Below are 22,845 nucleotides of genomic sequence, written 5' to 3'. Positions count from 1 at the left end.
TGCACAATTGTATCAGACTGATGAGTCAGGCCTCACATCTTTTCTGAAGAGACTAACAGCATGTCAGTTATTATGTTATACTATCTACTGCTTATTTGTCTTATTGTTCCAGAAAGAATAAAGGCTGTGTTAGTCTAGCAGGTAAGGACACCCTGCTTGCTCGAAGACCCTATAGTTCATAATAAAGCAGGACTCTGAAAAGAAACAGGGAACAAAAAAGAACGAGGGAATAAAAAAAAAAAAAAAGTTGCTGTTGAGTCTTGATGGACTGAAGGACTCCAGCTTCACTAAAGCTTAATTCACTAAAACTAATGCAACAACAATAACACACCTGCTGCCGTTGTGGTGGTAAAAAGATATTTCCATGTGTTGGTCGGGAACTATGAGTACCAGAGCTGTTTACAGAGCATACTGAAAAATTTCATGGGTATTAACCATTCTTGCTCACTTCTGAAATGGGTCACTTTTTAGCAAGTGGCCTAGAAGTGAAAAGCTTTGTTCTTAACATCAATTCTATGAGTCATTCTATTTTCACCCATATTGGTTAATATAATTTAATTTCCCTCTCTTCACATATGAGAATCTGGGGGAAAGGGTTGCTTTTCTCTGTACTTGCAAATTATTTGATATAATTTGTGTGAGATTTACTTCTTTCATGGTACTTTCTTAAAATTAGAGCCAAATTAAATGTGTTCCTAGCCATTGCCTAGCATTGATTAGAGCTGAATTATGCTCAGTTGTGATCTACACTGAAATTTGCATAACACATCTCTCCTGGAGTGAAACTAAAGGGAATTGAATCGTCCCCTATTCCTTTCCAGTGAATACAGTTCATTAACCATTAAATCCAATAAGTTGTGGTCAATATTTAGAACAGATGAATGTGTAGATTTAATGAATGATGCAGCTATTAGAATAAAAGTCTCAGGTACTTACCAAATCTGTGCTGAATAGTCTATGTCTATTAAAGGACAATTAATGACAAGCACCTCTTTTTTTTCCTTTCCTTATTTATATTGCAGCAGCCTCCACAGTCCCCAGTTTCAATCAAGACAGCATCATTGATTATGAAAGTAAATATTGTAATATGTTGATTGGGAAAATATGTGTGTTTAGTATGATCATTATGAACATTTGCAGTGATTTACATATGTCTGCTTATATGTAAAAAGATAGCATGAGTTTTCAGGGGCTAAGGTCACAGATGCCTACTTTTGCAAACCCACAGTGGCAAGTTCAAGCCCTCTGGTCTCACATGGGTGACTGTTTTCAGCCTCGTAAGCTGTAAATGGGCATTTGAACATCAGTCTGTAAATGGGAAAGGATCAGCAGAGGACCCACATCCCACAGGAAGTTATGCATATGCTTAACTTGTCCCGTTGACAACCATCCACTCAAAACAAAGGGGGAAATCTAATAATGTTATTCCTACTGGGTTCTCTGAGCCCAGGATATAGTTGCAGGGGAGTGTACAATTCCCTGTACATGTGAAAAAGCAGAATAATTTTTCTCCTGGCTTTCTGTTACTTCCCATCTTTTTTTTGTTTTTTGTCTTATTTTGATGTGTTCTTTCTGCATTAGTTTTCAGAAACAATTAATTCTTCATTTGAAAAGGCTGTATGAGATAAATTATGTGTGTATGTGTGGAAGAGAAAGAAAGAGACAGGAGTTGCCTTCTGTCTAGATCCAACAGGAAATAGCTTCTCAAGCAGCTATCACAGTAAGTGAACAGCACATCTAGGTTGTCTCTGATGATATAAAATAGCATCTACCCCACCTGACATCACTGCACAGACAGCCTCTAATCCCAGATGGCTAACATAAAAGCTCCCATAACCTTGTGATGCTATCAAATGAAAGGTAGGTCATAGATGGCTTCTGACCAGTAGGAACCTTAAGAATTGCTGCTGTGAGGGAGGGAGTATTGCAGAACCTGTGCTCTGCATGGATACAGCCAGCTTCTCCCACTATGGTTCAGTTCTTCCCAACCCTCTGTGCAGGTCTGGCTCTGCAGTGTTGGTTCCCTGATGATAGAAATGCAACAGCTGAACTCTGAGAGAGCTGGTATTATCATGTTTTTATAGATTTTTTTTTTTTTCTGAAATGCTTACACATCTATATATTGGGGTTATGTTTGTCAAGCATAAGCACTGTCAAATGTATCCACTCTTTTTTAACTTAAGAAATGACAGCTTTCTGATCAAAGAAAACATTCATTTTCTTTCCATCCTGAGGAATAATACTGTGCTGGTTCTCTTCCAAATAAAACATCTCATGTCTTGTTGTTTTCTCCTTCCTTAAGACGTATAACTTAGCATAGCAAGCTTTTCAATTAGGGCCTGATCCAAAACTTCTAACTGCTATTGGAGGAAAAAAACCCAACATTGCCTTCAGGCTCTTTCAAGCAGTTTTATATGCAGTTAGTCACACTTGCGTGACAAGGCTATGTTGTGGGGACAATATACACAATACAGCATTTCCTTGGGATATTAATAGACATTTTGGATAGTGCGAAAGCTACTTTTCCTTTTTCTTCATGTCAGTTCTGGCGATCAACTGTAAAATGTGACAGTGATTAGACATGGCAGCTTTCTTCTGTACCAGTGTTTTGATGCTCCAAAACTCATTCCCTCTTCTTTTCTTTTCTATTTATTTGGCTTTTAATCTAAGACAAAGATTCATGACATCTTTGGGAATTAGCTGTGTGATCCACTTTCCTGACAGGTGCAGAGGAAGAATTTCTGGCCTCTTTCACATCTGTCTTTTCAGCTTTTGCCACAACGTGATAACTGAAAGAGCCTTTCTTACCATCATACTGTTGTGTTAACAGTGTAAATGGAAAGTGGTAAGAGAGACACTAGTTTTCAACCCTAGCCAGCACCTCCCTAATGTGGGCACTTGTTCAGCCAGCTGGGGCTTTAAAAGTGTGGGTCCAAGTGGCCAAAGTGAAGTCTTTAACCAAGCAACATCCCTCTTCATTGGCCGATGAGAACAGTGTGAATACCCGGAGGGCAACCATAGTCCCTCTCGGCGCTATGAAATAAAAGGGGGGAAAGGGCAAGTCATTCTTCAGATGGCGGGGGGGAAGCCCTCCAAGGGGCACAGACGCTATAGCTTTTCCACAGGTTCCAGGCACGCTGGGTGCAGCCGGTGTGCTCAGGGTGTGCCTGAGCACAGCGCAGGGGCTAAACTGCTAGAACTCGTAGCCAGGTCTGATCCTTCTCGAGCTGCGCATTAGTGGAAAGTTGGGCTTCCTGTTGCTCTCGCTTGCGGTCCGGGAGTGGATCAGAGCGACTCCGCGATCCCGGGCTGAGCCTGTGCCTCGCAGCCGCCCGTCTGCGCATGAGTCGCCGCGGGAGGCTCCGCGGCTGGAGTATTTCAGGGGCTGGGCACCGGGGGAAGATGCTCAGTGCCTGAGGAGGCCGCGCGCCCGGCGGAGGGGGGACCCGCGGCGGCGGGGCATGGAGAGGGCGCCGGCGCGGGGGGCACCGCGGACCGCGGCCTGAGGCGCGGGCAGGCGGCCCGGCCGTCGGGGCAGCGCCCGCTTCAGCACCGCGGACAGCGCGCACCGAGCACCGCGCCCCCGGCGCCGGCTGCGCCTGCAGGACCCGCTGACCCCGGACCCGCTACCCCCGGCTCCCCGCTGCCCCCGGCTCCGCTGCCCCCGGCCCCGGCTCCCCGCTTGCCCCCGGCTCCCCGCTTGCCGCCGGCTCCCCGCTTGCCGCCGGCTCCCCGGTGCCCCGGTCCCGCTGCCCCCGGCTCCCCGCTGACCCCGGCTCCCCGCTGCCCCCAGTCCCGCTGCCCCGGCCCCGGCTCCCCGCGCCCCGGCTCCCCGGGCGCCCCGGGCCCGCTAGCTCCGGCTCCGATTCGTGGGTGCCCCGACCTGTCCTCTACCTCCGGCTCCGGCTGCCGGGTACCCCGCCGCCCCTACGCTCGGCTCCGGCCCCGCTCCTCCCGGACCCCGCACCGCCGCTGCCTGGCACCGCTCTCCGGGTCCCGCTGCCCCGCCGGTCCCCTCCCCTCTTCCCCGGCCGCCCGCCCAGCCCCGCTTCCCTCTCCCCCCTCTCAGCAGCACCTTCGGCTCTGCTCCCCGCCCCCTGCTCCTCTCCTACACCCCGCTGCCCCCGGCTCTGCTCCCCGCTCCCCCGGCCCCTGCCCCCCGGTCCGCGCCGCCGGCAACATGCGCGGGCGGCCGCGGGCGGCGGCAGGCGAGGCTGCGGTGCCGGCTCGGATGCCCCCTTCCTCCTGCCCTCGCCCGCGCCAGGCGACCCGCTGAGAGATGGACTTGGCAGGCGTGCTGGTGGCGTTGCTCCTCGTGCTGGTGCTGGTTGTCTCTCTGCTCTCCAACCTCCTGGTGCTGCTATGCTTCGTCTACAGTACGGAGATCCGCAAGCAGGTCGCCGGGGTTTTCCTGGTGAACTTATCCTTTTGCAACCTGCTCCTCACCGTCCTGAACATGCCTTTTACCCTGCTTGGGATCCTGAGGAACCAGCAACCCCTCGGGGGCTGCGTCTGCAAAGCGGTGGGTTTCCTGGAAACTTTCCTGACTTCCAACACGATGCTGAGCATGGCAGCGCTCAGCATCGACAAATGGATTGCCGTGGTGTTCCCCTTAAGCTACACCAGCAAGATGCGGTATAAGGACGCTGTGATCCTGATGGGCTACTCGTGGCTCCACTCCCTCACCTTCCCCTTGGTATCCTTGTTTTACTCGTGGGTAGATTACAGCAGCGTTTACGCCTCTTGCACCTTGCACCTGAAGGAAGAGACGGAGCGGAGAAGGTTTACAGTGTTCACCATCGTCTTTCACTCCACCAGTTTCATGCTGTCGCTGGTGATCTTGTGTTTCACCTATTTAAAGGTGTTAAAAGTTGCCCGGTTCCACTGCAAGCGGATAGACATTATTACGATGCAGACTCTGGTTTTGCTGGTGGATATCCACCCCAGGTAACTCGTGCGTGTTCGGATTCACAACCCCGGGGCACTGGCGGCAGGTGGAGAGGACGTCCTGCTCCCCAGCAGCCTTTCCTGCCCTCCCTCCTGCCCCCGGCACATGGCGAACGCTTCTGCCTCTAGTTTCAGGCGCTGCTTACAGTGCCAGGAGACGGTGGCTTGTGCGTTCGTAGCCGCTTTGTTTAAATGCTAGTCCCGCTCGCCGGGTGCTGCCGCTTGCCCGAGCCCCCTTTAACAGGGAGTCGCTGCTCTGGTGAGTGCGATCGTCCCTAGGCTCGGGGGGGGGCCGGGGCTGCCCTCCCCCCAGGGCTGGGGCTGCCGTCCCCTCTCCCGGGGGCTCGGGGGCTGCCCTGCCCTCCCCCGGGGGGCTGCCCTGCGCCCGGGGCCGGGGCTGCCCTGCCCTGCCCTCCCCCGGGGGCTGCCCCCCCCCCCCCCAGCCCCCCCCCCCCCGGGGCCAGGGCTGCCCTGCCCTGCCCTCCCCCGCCCCGGGGCCGGGGCTCTCGGCCCGGGAGCTCGTCGTCTCCCTCTCCCCTGGGCTCACTTCTCCCTTCTTGCCTTAACCCACCGACTGCTCTTTTCCCTTGCAGTGTGAAGCAGCGCTGTCTTAATGAGCAGAAACGGAGGAGGCAGCGGGCTACCAAGAAAATCAGTATTTTTATAGGGTCGTTCGTGATCTGTTTTGGTCCTTACATCATCACCAGGTTAGTATTGCTTGTTGGGGTGGGGAGCTTTCTGGGACCAGTATGATGCACAGGTGCCCGGGGCGGGGGGGGGGGTGGGCTACAACTAATTTTGGGGTGCTAGAGACTGATGGGCACCCGAGGCCAGCTCTGAGGGGCAGAGTACACACACACACACACACACACACACATGCACACACAGAGAGTCATGCCAAACCTGCCCAGCCCGCTGGGCAAAGCCTCGGCAGCCCCTGGCTCTCCTTTCCTCATTGCAGCCAGGTCTGGGCACCTCTGCCAAGAGCAAAAGGCTTTTAGGACAAGTACCAGGAATTAATTACATGCCAGTGGGAGATGAAAGCAGTTTAAAAGACTCACCACCCTTCCTTATTACCACAACCCAAGCAATAGAGAGGAAAGCAGACAGCTTTTCCTGATTAACGCAGGTCTTTTTTTTTTTTAAAGGCATAAGGCCAAGCTTGCTGCTATTGGAAGCTGAGGTGACATAGTTTAAATTTATCCAGGCTGATAATTTGTCAGATAAGCTTTGTGTCTGGAAACATTAATGTCTGTAAATATATTGCTAATGATGCAGCATGGCCTTGTGATGAGGTGTAAGAGTTATCTCCCAGGAAAACCAATAATTAGACTTTTTAAATGTATAGAAAACACCATGCTCCTCAACTGGCCAGAATTATTGGCATCCACCCTGGTGGTTTGCACCTTTTTAAGTAGTCATGCATCATTCTCATTCCGTACTTGTATAGTCTTTATACAACATATGGTTATTATTTTTAAATCTTGCATAAATCAGTGAGCTGGAAGCCAATGTATCTATACTGAATTGCAGCACCTCAGGATTTAGCCTTTCATCTCTAAACTAAAATGGGCTGTATCATTCACAAGTGATTTTTTAAAATATCTCTCACTTCACAGTGTGTTCAAGACACCCTTGAAGAGTATTGACTTCTGTCAAGGAAGGTGCACTAGTCTGCAAAACCAATCTAGTGAGGGCTTCCTCAAGGTTGCTACCAAGCTGCCAGGGTCTGCAGCCACGCCAGTTTACAGAAATCCACCAGCTTTAGTGCACTGATCTTACACAGTTACATATATACAGGCCATTTATGATCACTGTCATTGCCTTTTTCTTACGTAGGTAAGGGGACAGATTTGGGCCAGCGCACAAAAATGACAATGTTTTTTAACCTTTAGGATGACATTTTTTTCAGTTCCCATTTATATGCTGAAAGGGAGTCCTGACTGATTGCCTGGATAACTGCTTTTTTTTCCTGCAGTTGAAAGGATTATTACAAATATTAACATTACATCACAGAGTTAAAAGGTTAATTGATCACTGTTCAGTACATTCTGAGTCATTTTCTATTCACTTTTGCCATAATCAGGATATAATTATATTGTGCAAAGTGGATTTTGCCATCTTCTCTCCATCCAAACATTACTAAGTTCAGCAAATTCCAGCATTGCCACATTTTTCAGGGTGGAGATATTTCTCATAAACTTCTAAAATAAAAGTGACTTCCTTCTTCAGACCTTGCATTTAGTAAATGTGAGATGGTGCATTTCCTGTGTGTGACAAACTGGTACCTCATGTGTCACTACAGAGAAGACTGAGGGTTGGTTTATGTAAACGTGTCAAGGTACAGCTTCTGTCTCAGTCACAAGGACCGAGTTGGTTCAGTGACAGCAAAATGAGAAGTATTTGGGGAGGACATCCTCAAAGGCTCTTTGCCTCAAAGGCAAGACAGTGTCCAGGCAGCACTAGATAAAAGGTGGTGGTGGAGGTGGAGGACTTGGTACCATGCCTGTTTCTCCATTCTTGCCCCATTCTGGTCTTTAGGGGGGTGGCAGTGAAGCAATCTCTAGGGAGGCAATGTGAAAGATATCCTCCATTTTCTTGCTCTTTGGCCTGGTGACTCAGGTTGTGTTGTGAGCTCAGTATTTGCTACTCATTTCAGAAATGTGAATGAGATTATGATCATTAGCAATGTATTCGTCTGTTCACTAAGAGCCAACAGATGAATTTCATCTTTTTTGTAACAGCACTGAAAACAAGAAAATGATACTAAGATGCATTCAGATGAATATTTCTAAGGCTGACTTGATTTGACCAGGCCCTTTATCTTATTAAAATCTGTGTAATTTTTCTTCTGTTGGCTTCAGTGCAATTATGTTTTGGCCCATAATACTTTAAAGGAATCATACAGTAATACATCTATTTTCATGACTGTAAGATACCTTACTCTTCTTATTTAGTGTCTTTACAAAAACATCAATCATGTAAATATCAAATGTATATTTCTTGTATTAGGAAGATATACAGGATGGGATAAACCTATGCAACCATGCAGCAAGTGTCATTTATTGTACATTTATTTATTTCTCTTGTTTTGTGTCTTCCTGTTCTCTCTGTTTTGAATTCACTGGAATTTTTTCCAAGCAGCTTCAAACAGAAGTCACCTGGGTTTTAAATGCACTTACCGTAGGAATTATTTCCCTTTTATGCATACAAATGGGAAATTTTCCTGTCAGAGTTCAACCATTTGTGGCAATGTTCAGTCCTAGTGGTCATAAGTCAGCTTTTCTATGCAGAAGGATCAAAACAGCTTCAAAAGTCAACGCCCTGCAAGTTGGGAGCTCTGCACTTTGGAAAGAGGCCAGAAGGTTCTTCAAGCCTTGAGAAAACTTCTGATCTTACATCTTCAAACAGTGATGTTTTAGGGTACAGAAAAGGGCTGTTTTATCTCATGGTACTTTTTTTTTTTCTTCTGGAATGAATATAGCAAAATAGTATATTCTTGCTCCTGCAAAAGGTTTCACAAAAGATGTACAGATAATAAAAACTTCTCATCCTGGTCTTTCCACCTTCCTGGAGAGTTTGTCCACTGCAGATGAGCTGTATGCCAGACATTTGCTGGAACACTCTGAAGGTTTGCTCTCACTTCTGTGGAAAAATTGTTTAACCTAGTTGCAGTTTCTCCCCCCATGATTAATACACCCATCTCAACTGAGGTGCTGAGGCCACTAATCATCCGTGAAGCACAGACCAGGAGACACAGGTCTGGAGACAGCTGACTGGTCATATAATGATGATAAAAGTGTTGTCTTCTTGTTTTCTTTGGCCAAACTAGTGGTCAGCCAAGTGCACGCAGAAACTCTCACAGGTAAGTACATGCAGCTGTGCTCTTAAGCATACTGTGGGATTGCAGGTGTCACCCAAATCTCTCTGAGATACTGCCGTGTTGTTCTTCATGCAAAACTTCTACATAGGTTGGCAGATATGACACAGGACCTAGAGGAGACCCACAACTTCCAGGAGCAGCAGCCTGATGCCAAGGGGGTTAGGCCTTAAATGTCTCAAGTGTCCCTAGACAACTGTTCAGTGAGCCTGGACGCCCCAAGTCACATGTGTCTATCTCAAGCTTGCCATGGGAGAGGGGCAGTCAATTATGTCACCAAGATTTTGACTACTTACCAGCACAACTCTCTACATTCAGCAAGTAAGAAATAAACTGCAGCACTTTCTTATCTCCGATGCATGGGAGCACTAACATTGAAAACACACTTCTTCTCTCTTTCCATAGAGGGAATGATTCTTGTCTCCCAGTGGCCTTGCTAGGAAAGTTCCCTTTGCCTTTATTGAATCCAAGAAGTAAGTAAGTACAGGGCCCTTCCCCTGCAGGGACCGTGTACTGTAAGAAAATAAGTGTTACTTTAATGTTTCATGAAGCTTGAGTTGAGCACTGGGCTCAGTGTGAATATAACACTCAAGTGTTTCCATCTCTCTTTAATGTTTAACAGGTTGATAGAGCTCCTTCCTTTTGTTACCATAAATTACTACTGGGGAATTATAAGCAAGTGCCTCACCTACAGTAAGGCTGCATCAGATCCGTTTGTTTATTCACTTTTACGTCAACAGTACAAAAAAGTTCTGATCAACATCGTCAATAGGATACTTAAGAGGGACCTGTATCCGTCATCGGGGTACAACAGCTCTCTCGACACTGAAAATGATTACTGCTTGCACAGAACAAACTAACAACATGAAAAGCATTCCACACCTGAGACAGGTGTTTGCTGCTGCTGGAAAGCTGCCTTTTCCCTCTCATGCTGACAGTGGTGACAGTGTCTCCAGGGTGTGAAAGCTGCATTGATGCAATGCATTTCATTGTGGACTTTCATGAAAGGCTCTTCCCTGGTCTTCAGCCAAGTACAATACATGGCAAAGCCTTGTCCCTGAGTGAATGGAGTCGGCTTGAGGGGGTTTAAGAGAGCCTTTGGAGGCTTTATTGAAGCTTAGAGAGCATTTAATGTTTCATGTCTGAAGACTTGGTATGTCTTGGAGCATTCCACATGCATCAGACATGATATTCCAGTGTCTTCTGAGATCACAGGAATCCCCAGTTTGGAAGCAGAGGTTGAGAGTCCTCTGTGCTGGGCACGTAACTTGGCAGCCCAGGATCTGCTCTGTTAGTTTTGAACATTACAAATAAGTCTTTTAATTGATTTATTTATTGTATTGGTGCCTCAAGTGAGTCAGCACTTTGAATCTGAGATTGTTGTTATTATTTATTACTAGGCATCATGATTGTAACATAGCCTTTAGGAAGTGGTACATATATTTGATATGCCAGTATTCTATCAAGCATAACCAAAGTCCACATATCTGAGTTACTAATATTTAGCACTTCAGTGGTATGTGATTACAATAACTGCAGCAACAGTAATGAAGACATATATGAAATTTAGTTAAATAGCACTGTAGTTCCATCACTGAGCTAGTAGTCCTACTCAAACAAGCTTTTATTCAGAAAAAAAAAAAATCAGTTAGACAGTAGAAGTGACAGATACCACTGTGTTTAATATATATTACTTCAGAAGCTACCTGTTTTCAAAGAACAGGCTAAAATATACTAATTCTTTTTAAGGGATATATAATGTGTAAAATGTTTCATGCATTGGCTATATTTGGTGGATTGTAATAATATTGTACAATCTTTTCTTTTATAATGATCAATTACTCTGGTGATTTTAACTGATACCAAGAGATGTCTGAGAGATGTTATAACAGACCTGCTGCCAAATGCCCAGAAACACAAAGCTGCTTTATTATTATAGGTATTTTTCTTTTTTATTTATTTTTAAATCTAAACAGGCTTTGGAAAAATGGGATTTATTTTTGAACAATATTCCTTTGATTCTATAAGACATGAATCAAAATATTCTATGGCATTCAATAAGTTATTATTTTCTAATCAAGTACATAAGGGGAAAATTAAAGCAATTCTAAAGTATATTTTAAGAAAAAAAAGTAAAGACAGTAAAGAACACTTATTTTTTATGTAACAATGGACTTGACCCTATTATGCATTGAGAAGGCTATTCCTGGTCAAACTAAGCATATAAGCACGTGATTAGGCACAAATATAATTTCCTTTGAAGTTAACAGCTCTACTCCCATGCTGAAAATTAAGTACACACTTAACTGTTCCGTAAAATCAGTGTTGAGCAGTCAACACATCGAGAGGGTTTCTCCAACCATCCCACAATGAGGAAGGAGAGCATTTTATTGCAATCTCATTGAAGTCAAAGAAAGGTGATGCTGCGTAACAAATACAATGTTCTCTTATCTCCCGCTTTTAATCTCTGAGGCCTTTCTGATGCTTTTATTTTTCCCCATGCAAGTACCTTAGGCCTCTGTGTTTTGCATCTATAGTTCTGCCTGTGTTTAAATTGAATGTACTATAATGGTTTTGTCTTCTTAGTAAAGTATTTGTACTCTCTCCAATTTTGTGTAAATACAGTATTTCAGAAAAAAAAAAAAAAAAGTTGTCTGTGGAATCTTTCCAGTTTTACTAACTTCCTGTCTGCCTCCACATGCCTCCCCCCTCTGCCATGCCACTACAAAAACCTGATGCTTCAGTATTTCATTTCAGCTGCAATTTAAGGACCAGATATCTCGGGGGGGGTGTGCTAAATTTTCAGTTATTTTTTAGTCAGTTTTGTGCCAAAAAGTTTTGATAGACTACAGCATTTATCTGTGAATAAACATAAGTTTAATGATACCTATAATTGTTAGCTTACCTTTGGTTTCCTAAACAAAATGGTGCTCACTTTAAGAAAGGAACATGTGACATATAGTTAAGTGTATTAAATTGTCACCTCCAAGACATACAAATGAAATAAAGCTTTACTTTGATTTTTTTCTGTCTTAGTATCAAGAAAATAGTAGAGGAGAAAAAAATAATAAACTTTAAAGAGATTAAAACATAAGCCACATTTTAAAGGTATAAAGCAGGACATAATTAAACTGCTACATCTGTTATTGAGTTAATTAAAGAAGCTTATTCATGCCAGTTGAGGGTGTTTCATGCACACACTTTACAATACCACTCAATCTCACAAAGCATTGAACATTTCTGGAGGTGCTCAGGTCCAGATGGAAAAAAAAAAAAAAAGAGATTTAGTGCCTGTGCTGAGTGTTGCAGAACATTTTTTAGATTTTATTTCCGTAGAGAATTAGGAAGCTAGTGTCTACAGTACGCTGTAAACCAGAAACTAAGGAAAGGTGAGGAGAGTTGTAGTCCTCTCACTCTTGATTTGCAATGAAGTTTAACTGAAACTAAGGAAAGGTGAGGAGAGTTGTAGTCCTCTCACTCTTGATTTGCAATGAAGTTTAACTGAAACTAAGGAAAGGTGAGGAGAGTTGTAGTCCTCTCACTCTTGATTTGCAATGAAGTTTAACTGCCTTGTTTAGCATTACCCAAAGGCATCTTCCTCTGCTCAGTATGCACAGCTAGTTCTGCAGGTAAATTTTTCTTTCTCCTTTCTCACCACCCCCACTCCTCTCCCCACCAGAAAAGGACTCACTTGACTCTTCTAACCTTCAGTGAGCGATCTCGGTTTTATTCCCCCAGATTCCTGATGTAGACAAAACACTTGTTAGCTTGGTGCTTCGCTCACCATGTTCTGGGTTATTCACAGACAAGAAGAGGTAGTGGAAACCACACTTTGCCCTCATTTTTTGGGATGTTGCAAAAAGGATCAAAGGATTTAGTGCTATACTGGAGGTGAGAACATCTATCTTACATGATGGGAGCATTCATCAGAGATAGCAAGGTTGTGTATACCCTCTTACTGACATTTTAGATCAAACAAACATTGGATACACAGTCCTGACAGTAGGGTTTAGTTTAGGTCAGAAGATTTCCAACAAAGCTGAGGTGTGATATCCAAAATGGTAACTTGTCAACTCAAAGGTAATGCTCCAGGAATCTTTATCTGGATCTCCTGCCCAATGGCCTGGAGCAGCTTTTGCTAGGAGACAGGAGACAGGCAAATAGCTGGCAGGTGTGTTGTAGAGTTTGAAACACCGTGAGGGTCAGCAGGAACTGCCTGATGCTACAACTTCCCTAGCAGAAGGAGCTCTCACCCACCTGTGGCTGTTTAGGGAAAACGATGGTGAGTTGATAAGAGTGTGTGAGAGAATCATCTTTTCCTTAGAGCAGTAGCAGCAGGTCTCAGAAAAGCTCCTGGCCTGTGATTTTTTCAGCTCCTGGGTGGAAAAAAAAAAAGTTCTCTCCCCTTTTCCAAAATTACATTTTAGCTGAAGAGATTAGAGTTGAGAACTGCACCCTCCCTGAGTGATATTCTCTTCCTAATGGCCATCAGAGTATAAACTCTGTAGCACAACAAACCTTTAATTAGTCCATGCAACTGAGAAGACATTCAACCTCAATTTTTTTCTTACCACACTTCCACCAAAGTATTTCCAAGCTTGATGATGTGGATATTTTCTGGTGAGGTCCAGGATGGAGTTTTGAATCTGCCTCTTCAGAGGAAGGAAGTGAGTCTGTGTACTCAATTTCCTAGGTGAGTGCTCTGATCTTTATCACAGAGTCGCCTCTTCCAAAGGAAATAGAAACTTTTTTTTTGCCTATGTTGCAGGTAAGCTCTGAGACTGACAGACTGAGTTTCTGAGGCAATAAAGGTGAAGTAATGCTTAGACTACAGATTCCCAAAATGTTTAGGTAGGAGCTGGATCCCAGCCTGCTAAACCCTGACAAGATGGATGTGCTTCAGTCCAAGTGCAAAAACAAAACTAGATTTCTTGGGTTGTGTGATACTGAAAACTTACATGTCTCTGAGCTTAGATGGCAACTGAGCAATGCGGCCCTTGGGTTCCATGAATTTTCGCTCCACAAATTCCTTAGCCTCATTGAAGAGCAGGCATGTTATTCATGTGGGTAAATCAGCACCTAATAAAGTTTTGCAAATAATCTGTGTGGCTCAGTGATTATGATACAGGGAAATGATCACCTGCTTTGCAACTTATTTACTTATAGCAACTTATAATGATTTCTGAATATTGCTTAATAATCCTGCTTGCCCTGAGTGTTCTGTGGAAACTTACCAAGAACTACTATGTTCGGCAAAAATCAGAGACATGTCCTTGGAAAGCAGATGGGTTCTAACAAGTTGAGTCTTTGTAGAGTATAGGTAGCCATATATGGACAGTAGAAACTAGTGTGCTAGTGCTTTTAGATAAGATAGAGGGAGTAAACCCGCTGGAACCACTCTTGTTGTTCAATAAATTGGCTAAGAGAATCTGCGCATGCTCCGAGGAAAAGTACAAGGTGAAGAAGACTGTGAGCCTTCCTCCAAAAGACCCCCGAAGACGACCACCAGGAGACAACGCACAGGCGCAAAGATAATATAAACTGCTGCCACCAGCCTTTTGAACTAACCCGGCCTTACTTATGCATGTGTATATTTGTATTGTGTAATCCAATGAATATGTATAGCCACACTCTATAAGTTTCTGGTAAAATGTGCTGTTGGTGTGCAAGCTTTGTGGAGAAATCCCCTTGAACGCCGATGCTGGAATAAACGTACCTGCTTTATAACTCTCTCTGAGTTGTAGAATCTGTTTCCATGCATCAATTACTGAATACATATTTACTTTGTCTTAACATGAATCACACTGGTACTGAACTTAAATTTCAGAGCTAATTACAATGTTAGGCTTATTACATGGTTAAGCATGTGGGAACCAAAGTTCTTTAATGCAAGTGTTCTTACATGACCAGAGAGTGATCATGCTCTTTACAACTATGGGCTAAAATTTGAGCTCTTTGAGAAATTTAGCAGCATTGAACCTTGTTGAATAAAATGACCTATGATGAAATGTTCAAACTCGTCTAGGTAAAATGCTTTTAAAAAAAATACAAAATGCAAACTGAAGAGAACTACCCTGTAGTGAGTGGGATAGTGACTATATCACCTGGAGGGCATATTTTCTGTTGTATTTAAGGCTTTTTTCCCCAAAACATTTATGTGTACTTGTGCATGCAGAATGAACAAGCAACTGTGTGTCTGTCTTAAAAGCACATAGTGTATTTCAGGATTGTGAAGTGCAAATGGCTTGTTCGGTCTGGTTCAGGAGGACACCTGGTTTGTGGGAGGTGTTAATTACACAAGTAAATTAGAGGTTCTGCTTTTTATTTTTGGAAAGCAGGTCCAATTAATATTTAATGGCTCAGCTGGAGACACAGCAGAGATGACCTTAAGAAAGGTTGTTAATATATTAATATCTTTCTGTGCCAGAAGCTTGGGAGAGCAAAATGTCACCTGGCACAGTATACACAACCAGCTCCTTCTCTGAGCTGGAGCTGCTTTTCCCTGTGGCTTATAAATGTGACACAGGCCAAATGATTGGTCCCACTTCTGCATATCCCTGGTTCCTCTCCCTTTAAAAGCAGGTTTTCCTTGCCAGGACATGAGGGTGCATGATGCAAACTAGGTGCTTCTGTTCTTTTCTGTAAGTGAGCAATGCATGAACCATGAGTTGCTCCCAGCCAGGCTTCTCATACATTCTCTATGCAAATGAAACATATTGCAAAGTACTTATGTTAGATGTCATAGGGTCCATATGGTTAAAGGTATTTTTGAGTGTTGAGAACTACAGATCATTCCAGTCCACTCACACCACTTTTTTTAACCAGATGCCTTCAGAAATGTTATAAACTATAACTGATATATCTTAATTTCTGAGTCCAATCCACTACCACAATTGTGCAAGTTGCTGAGCAGCCCACTGTGGACAGTAAAGACTCTCCAAACAAAAAACAAAAACACTCCCTTTGGGACATAACCAAAGTTATTTGTTGTGCATGTTTCATCCATTTCACTGCATCCTGCTGTTTGCACATACCATACACAGGTTTGTATTCAGCACATTTGGAGCAAATTATCCAGCATATGTTCAGGTTTCCAAGTTTCCTTTCCTAAACCAAATGGATTGAAATATTGAAACACTTTCCAAGAAGACCCCTGTTCCTCATTCCTAACCCTAGAGTAGCTTTACTTAACTTACTTTCTCAGTTTGATTTTTTTTTTCAACTGAAGTCTTAGCACTCTAATTGTATTTCAGTGAAGCCTGACCTTAAGTGGCAGACTCATTACCACCTTATTTTCAGTTTTATAATTCCTGTCTTTACATATCCAACCACTCTCTTCGCTTTGCCGACAGCCCTGACACACATTTTCAGAAAGTTTTATTGAAACCCATTAAATTGCTCAGTGGCCTTGCATAGGACTGGAGATTTGGTTTGTGCATGAGAATATTTAATTATGCTTTAGATCTTCTGTTTCATATTTGTCCTTAGTCATGGTAAACCAAAATGTCGATTGGTGATACATGACCTTTGTTTTACAAATGACTTCCGATCACTTCTTACAGGTGCATAGCTCAGACTGGCTTTCAGTTTGAAACCTGGCTTTTCAGCTAATCAGACTCTCATTGTTGTCGTTGATGATGAAGCCTGTTTTAGGCATTTAAAATATCTTTTGGGCTCCCCACACAGTAGTCTGAATACTTCATTATCTTTTTTTTCTTACTACCTTGCTGGAAGCCAGTGAAGTACTAGAACTGCTTTTCCCAGGAGACTTGAGGCACAGACAGATGAAAGACCACACAGCCAAGAAAGGATCAAATTGCATGAAACATGGTTTAGAAGATACCTAGGAATGGACGATGCACACTTTCATCCTGAATCTGTCCATTATCTTTTGCTTAAAGTTTCTCAGACATTTAAAAATATGCTTCTCATGATGGACTGGGAACACCTCAGAGTTGAGTGGAGCTGAATTTCTGGGAGCAAGCTATCTAGGATACACATACAAGGTGTTCCTCCTCCCATCCTGAGGAACTTGCCACACCAGCATCATGTAAAGAAGGGGTGACAGACACCCCTTACTCATAAAACGTAGCTGCATGTGTTGAAGCCACATCTCCTTTCTGTGTTTTTCTAGATGGAGCTTCAGTAGTCTTCTCTGGGTGTGAGAAGTCAGGCTGGGATCTCTCTTTTCCTTGCAGAATGTCACCTCGGCCAGGCTGGAGCTAGTAGAAAGGGTTCCTGCTGTCCTGTACAAACAAGAACTTGAGATGCTGTGTATGAGAGAGCACGGACTTGGTGCACATGACGATGACATTTAGTGGGTAGGGCACTTACTACAGAGGGGGAGATGATGCTCCTGTTCCTCTTCTGAGGGCTGCTTATATCCAATCTGTGTATTACATCCCACTCATTTTGTGTGCTGGGATTCGGGGGTGGGGGTGGGGGGGGCTTTTTGGTAGCAGGGAGGGGGCTACAGCAATGGCCCCTTGTGAGAAGCTTCTTGAAGATCCCCTGGCTCCAAGTTGGACCCAACTCTGGCCAAGGCTGAGCTAATTAGCGATGGTGACTGCACCTCTGTGATAATGTATTTAAGAAGGGGAATCTGGGAGGAGGATCTGGAGTTGTGAGTAGAACATCTGTGTGAACACTGAGGTCAACAGAAGAAAGGAGGAGGGAGGAGGGGGGGAAGAGACTCCCCTGCAGCCTGTGGTGAGAAAGCAGGGCACTTCCCTGCTGCCCATGGATGTCCACGGTGGAGCAGATGCCCACCTGCAGCCCATGGAAGACCCCACGCTGGAGCAGGCGGCTGTGCCCAAAGAAGGCCGGGACTCTGTGGGAAGGCCTTGCTGTTGTAGTTTGATGCTGGGAGGCCTGCAACATGCTGGAAGGGATCCATGCTGGAGCAACATGGGAAGCGCTGCGGCCCATGGGAAGGGCTCATGTCAGAGAAAGTTTATGGAGGACTATATCCCATGAGAGGGACACCACACTGGAGAAGGAGAAGAGTGCAAGGAGTCACCCTGAGGAGGAAGGAGCAGTGGAACTGACCGCACTCCCCCATTCCCTGCCCCCTGTGCCACTAGGGGCAGGAGGTAGAGATATCGGGAGCAAAGCTGAGCCAGGAAGAAAGAAGTGGGGGGGGGGGGGAAGTGTTTTTAAGATGTGGTAATGCTTCTCACTGTCCTCCTACTCTGTTAAATGTTATTGTTGTTAGTGTTTGAATTCAATTGATGTTCTTTTTCTTCCCTTAATGAGTCTGTCTTTTGCTGTGACCATAATGGATGAATCATCCCTCCTCATCCTTATCTTGATTCTCAAGTTTTTTCCTTTATTTTCTCCTTCCCATTCCTGGGGGGGAGGATGGGGAGGGGGAGGGAGTGAGCAGCTGCATAGTGCTGTTTCCCTCTGGGCTCAAACCATATTTTGTTAGTGGGCAGAGTCATAACTGAAGGGAAAAATATTTTAAGGGTAAGATCCTGGCTTCACTAACTTCAGGTGGAGGTAAGCCAAGATTTTACATGAAGGTTTTCATCAATAGAGTCCAAGTCGGAAAAGACCATTTAAGACTAGCTCAGTTAAGAAGTCTACTCACTGAATTAATCACATTAAAAAAAAAAAAATCCTTGGATTCTTGTATATCCTAGCAAAACACATTAATGGCACTGAATGGAAATGTAATCTAAGAAGTGTAAGTTTTTCTTCAAATGATAACATTCAGACTTGGACTCTCCTGATGAGGGTAAGCAGGCTGAAAATGCAGGTGTTATGGCGATAGAGGAAGCTGCACTCTAGTCCTCTGACAGTCGCTTACGCCTCTAAGTCCTGTCTTTTCCTAAGCTCTCTCATGTCTCTCTGTGTATACCCCTGCTGTCCTCTGATGGATACCTGTGGTGTGCTGAGCATCTACAATCACTCCAGCCAACTGAATTTGGCACTTATAAGCTCCTTTCTTCTAGACCCAGAGAAGCACTGTGACAGTGGTTCTGAAAAGTGATTCAGACCCAGGGTTTGTTCTTTCCTTCTTAAAAATCCTGTTTATTCTTCTTATTAATAAATTCCCATCTACTCAGTTATTCTAATCTCTGGATTTAGAGCTGAACAGACACATTTACTCTTTGCATCTCTGCTAGCCTATGCTCCTTTTGCAACTGCTGAAAGCTCAGTCAATCCCCCTGCTTCCTCCACCTTCATCACCTTTTAAAGTCTCTACCTGCCCTCTGGTTTCTCATGTCACCTGAAAGCCAGGCTATTCAGACCCCTTCTTTCCTTGATGCATTCCCTCAGGCTTTTGTGGTGGCATTCTCACTCTTTTTTCCATGGTTTTGGTTTTCTGTGGGGGTTTTTTTGTTGTTTTTCCACTGACAGCCTTTTCAGTTTTTAACTTTGTGCAGCTGAGCAGGATTGTAACATGCAATTTAAATAAACTAGAAAGAGAGCTGTGCCCCTCATCTTTTGGTGCCTGAAAAAGCAGGCAAAGAAATGAAACTAAGAATCTTACTGAATCTATTTTGTCCCTTGGGATTATAGTTTACCAATTTCTTCAGTTGGTGGCACACAGAGTAGTAATATGAATACTGTCACATTTTCACTTTCAGATAAAATTACCAGATATCCATTTATGGCTGAATCAAGGTGTTCAGCATTAATTCCTCATCAAAATAAAATTCTTATTTTCGGAGTTTCAAGAAAACTTCCCATCTACTGTTGCAATAAGCCTCATGAAGGGAAGATTGGATGGAAATGCAACTTACCCAATGCGGATGCATAGTGGGTTTCTCTGGGCTTGTTCTGCACTGGCTGAATGTCTGTTCTTGCCCTGGCAGCTCATAGCCTCTACTTCCCATGCCAATGGTCTCAGATTCAGCCCTTAGAGTGGCAGACACCTTTTGACTTTCAATTGTACATTATATGAACCTGCAAAAAAGATGATAAATGGATCCGAGGACCTTTTGCCTTGCAATTTCCCATACTGCTGCTGCATTGATTTGATGAGTCTTGAGGGTAGCTGTTGCTTGGCAACTTGAAGCTAAACAGGTCCAACATCAGGTGGAGTATGTAAATGGCTTGCTCTGAGCTAGCGAGGTTTCTTGACATCCTGACTTCCTCACAGAGGAAAGCTGGAGGTTGGAGTCACCTCCTGGTGCAATGTAGTTTACTTCAAGGAGAAAGGAGGAGCTATTGAGACCTGTTTCTAACACAATAATCTGTAGGAAAATGGAAAAATTCAGCTCCTTCAGGGATTTCTCTGGATATCTGTGTTCCAAAGGTGTCCTGCTCAGCTGTGGTTCAAAGGAAGGCCCTGACTAATCAAAATTTTGACAAGCAAAGTTAATCTTTTTGATGAGCTACCAGTTCTTTTTTGTTCCTTAATCATAGTATAAGAGTAGAGGGTAACTCAGTGAAATGAACAGTTGAAGGAAATTAGAAAAATACAAATCCCCAGTTGTCATGGGGAGCTCACTGTTGCAGTAGCTCAGGGAGCTAATAACATGGCTAGGACGACCAATGACAGCTTTTCAGCTGCTAAGGGTCTTGTCCTGAGCCTTGTAGGCTGAAGAAACCTATCCCATAGAGATTAGTTTGATATGTGGATGATAAGGCATTTCTCATATCTGTACAAAACTTAGTAGTTCTGGATCAGTTCTTTAACCAGAGCAATATCATATTATCAGTAGCACTAGATGACTTTACGCTGGAAGAGGTTTTAATCCAAAATGCTGGCTGTTTTGAAAAGCAGGGAGAAGGATTTGACTAACTGGTGGAGCTGTTCCCAGAGTTTAGCCCATGGCTGGTATTGTTCCCAGTTTAGCCTGTGGCTAGCAGTTAAGATCTTACAGACTTTCGGTTATTCTCTGTGACTGCCCTGTTCTTGTTCTCTTGACTGTTCATAACTGTGGCTTGGCCTGTCCTATACAACGTTTTTTTCCAGACTCCTGAATATCCAATTAGTCATTATTTGGCTATGAGAAAAAAACATATTTAGCAGCTCAAATTATTTCTCACGATGAGTCAATGCTTAAGCCCCCATCTTATTTGTTACCTCTCTCCAAATCCCGTCCAATTTTTTAATGCTTTTCCTGAGATGAAAACACTCATGCTTTTAATGTCATTGGATGCACAATAACATGACAGAAGGGTGGCACATAGCAGTGCTGTGCGGGACTCTAGCTCTCTAGTTGAACCCTGGAAAAAGTCATATGAGGCATCTCTGAACCAGTGACCCCACCACAGGAATTGTTACAAACTGCATTTGAAATAGTTATCCATGTCTAGGAACTAATGACTTTCTTACAAATAATTTAGGGAGCTAAGATGCTGCATGTGGGTCTGGCACAGGTTATGCCCATATCGACTTGGATAAAGCTGGGAGAACAGCCTCGAGGTCAGCTTGTTCTCTGTAGAGCAGGCAGGCTGTTTGCGATGCCTCTGTGGGACTGAGTATCATGCTGCTGAATATGCTGGCTGCATGGCATTTTGCATGATCCCAGGGATGGCCCCCATCCTGGTCTCTCCACCTTTGCTATCCCTATCCAGCACCTTTGGTCTTTGTCCTTTGTGGGCAATTCAGCACATCTTCAATCTGAGCGTGGCAAGTGGAGCTTGCCTGAATGCCACAGGCTAGAGATAATGTCTTCCAAAGATTATCTGAAAAAATGGGACTTATAATATTTGGACTCTGTAGTTTCCACTGATGGTTTGTAAATTCTCTGAAAGAAGAAAATAAATACTGACCTAAAATTCCTTATCTGTTAAAAGACACTCTATTTAGAGGGAATTTAGCTGTGCCACTCTAAAGACTTGGAAGCTTGATATAGAAAACAAATCTTAAGACACTTAAAAATGATCACGGCCCAGATATTTAGTCAGATGTAGATTGTCAGTATACTGATATGTAATTTTAAATATCTTTAAAAACATCCAGTTTTAACTAGTTTAACAGCCTATTTTTCCTGGCTTTCAGTGAGGCTTGGGTCTTGATTTGGCTCAGAAGTTTATTTCTGAAAGTGAAGTTGAAATCTTCAGATCTGTCATGCCAATATCATCTGAAATGGCTACTGGTCCTTGTTATCTGAGTTTAACACTCAGGTTTCTGGAAAGTGTCAGCCTTGGAGGGCCCGATTTTTCTTGAAAGTGTCGAGGATCTGCCTTCAAGGAATTGGGGTCCCTTAAGTATTTCCCCCATTGGGTGTCTACAAACTAAAGCACTCAAAATCACTTTTTCAAAATGTTTCCCAGCACCTCTGTGAATGTGCAAAGAAAGCCCTAAAGGACTTCTTTTGAATGTTTTGGCATTAATGTTCTGTGAGACAGGGAGAAGAGATGAAGTAAAATGAGTCTCAAAATAGGTCTGTCAAGTTCTTTTCTGGTAGAGCTTACATTAATTTTTAATACTCCATCTGTGATCAGAAGAAAAGAAAGACCTTTAGTTCTCAGCACAGATCTTTTTTGAGCACACTTATTTTTCCTTGTAGCAGTTATATATTCAGTTCTATGATTCACCAACTTATTTGTATTATTTTTCTTGCTTTATGGGAATCAGGCAGAGTCACCTTTGGGCTCATCTTGAACAAAAACCACAAAATGCATTACCAGTAACCCCTTAGCAGTAATCCTGCTTTGCTACTTTACAGGTGGGAGTAATAAGAGGCAGCCTTTGAGAGGATAACAAGGTCCTCATGTCGGTTCTATCTTTTTCATGAATAAGCTGAAATAATATTGCGTGCTTATAGCAGGGTTTGGTGATCAGTGCATGTTAATCTGCACATGTTCTCCTGGATACAGAATCATATTTATTACTGTTGTCCCTTTGCGGTCTCGTTCTACCATCTGGTGCCAGGTTGCCTTCCAGTTTTTTGTATCACTTGTGCCTTTGATCATGGCTGAATTTTAACTAGATATCATTTTCTCCTGTCTTCAAAAGAAACTTCCTGAGTGGCTTAATTTCTTACTGATTAGCCCAAGAAGCAGAGAGAACACATGAAGAGAGTGCAAAAAGAAAGGCATGTATTCAGTTGAAT

At 43.8% G+C, this 22,845-nt stretch overlaps 1 protein-coding gene across 1 annotated transcript; it reads left to right on the top strand.

The window, feature by feature from the left end:
* The first annotated feature begins 4,234 nt into the window (after positions 1 to 4,234).
* On the top strand, positions 4,235 to 11,461 carry GPR78 (G protein-coupled receptor 78). The gene is made up of 3 exons (XM_074865032.1): positions 4,235 to 4,947; positions 5,541 to 5,654; positions 9,450 to 11,461. Exons 1-3 carry the CDS (start codon positions 4,280 to 4,282, stop codon positions 9,685 to 9,687), a joined length of 1,020 nt encoding a protein of 339 aa, XP_074721133.1. The 5' UTR covers positions 4,235 to 4,279; the 3' UTR covers positions 9,688 to 11,461.
* The last annotated feature ends 11,384 nt before the right edge of the window (positions 11,462 to 22,845 follow it).

Source organism: Strix uralensis, chromosome 4 (genome assembly GCF_047716275.1).
Source record: "Strix uralensis isolate ZFMK-TIS-50842 chromosome 4, bStrUra1, whole genome shotgun sequence".
Classification (NCBI taxonomy): domain Eukaryota; kingdom Metazoa; phylum Chordata; class Aves; order Strigiformes; family Strigidae; genus Strix; species Strix uralensis.
The sequence above is the reverse complement of the archived record's forward strand: the minus strand, read 5'-3'. Positions and strand labels throughout refer to the sequence as shown.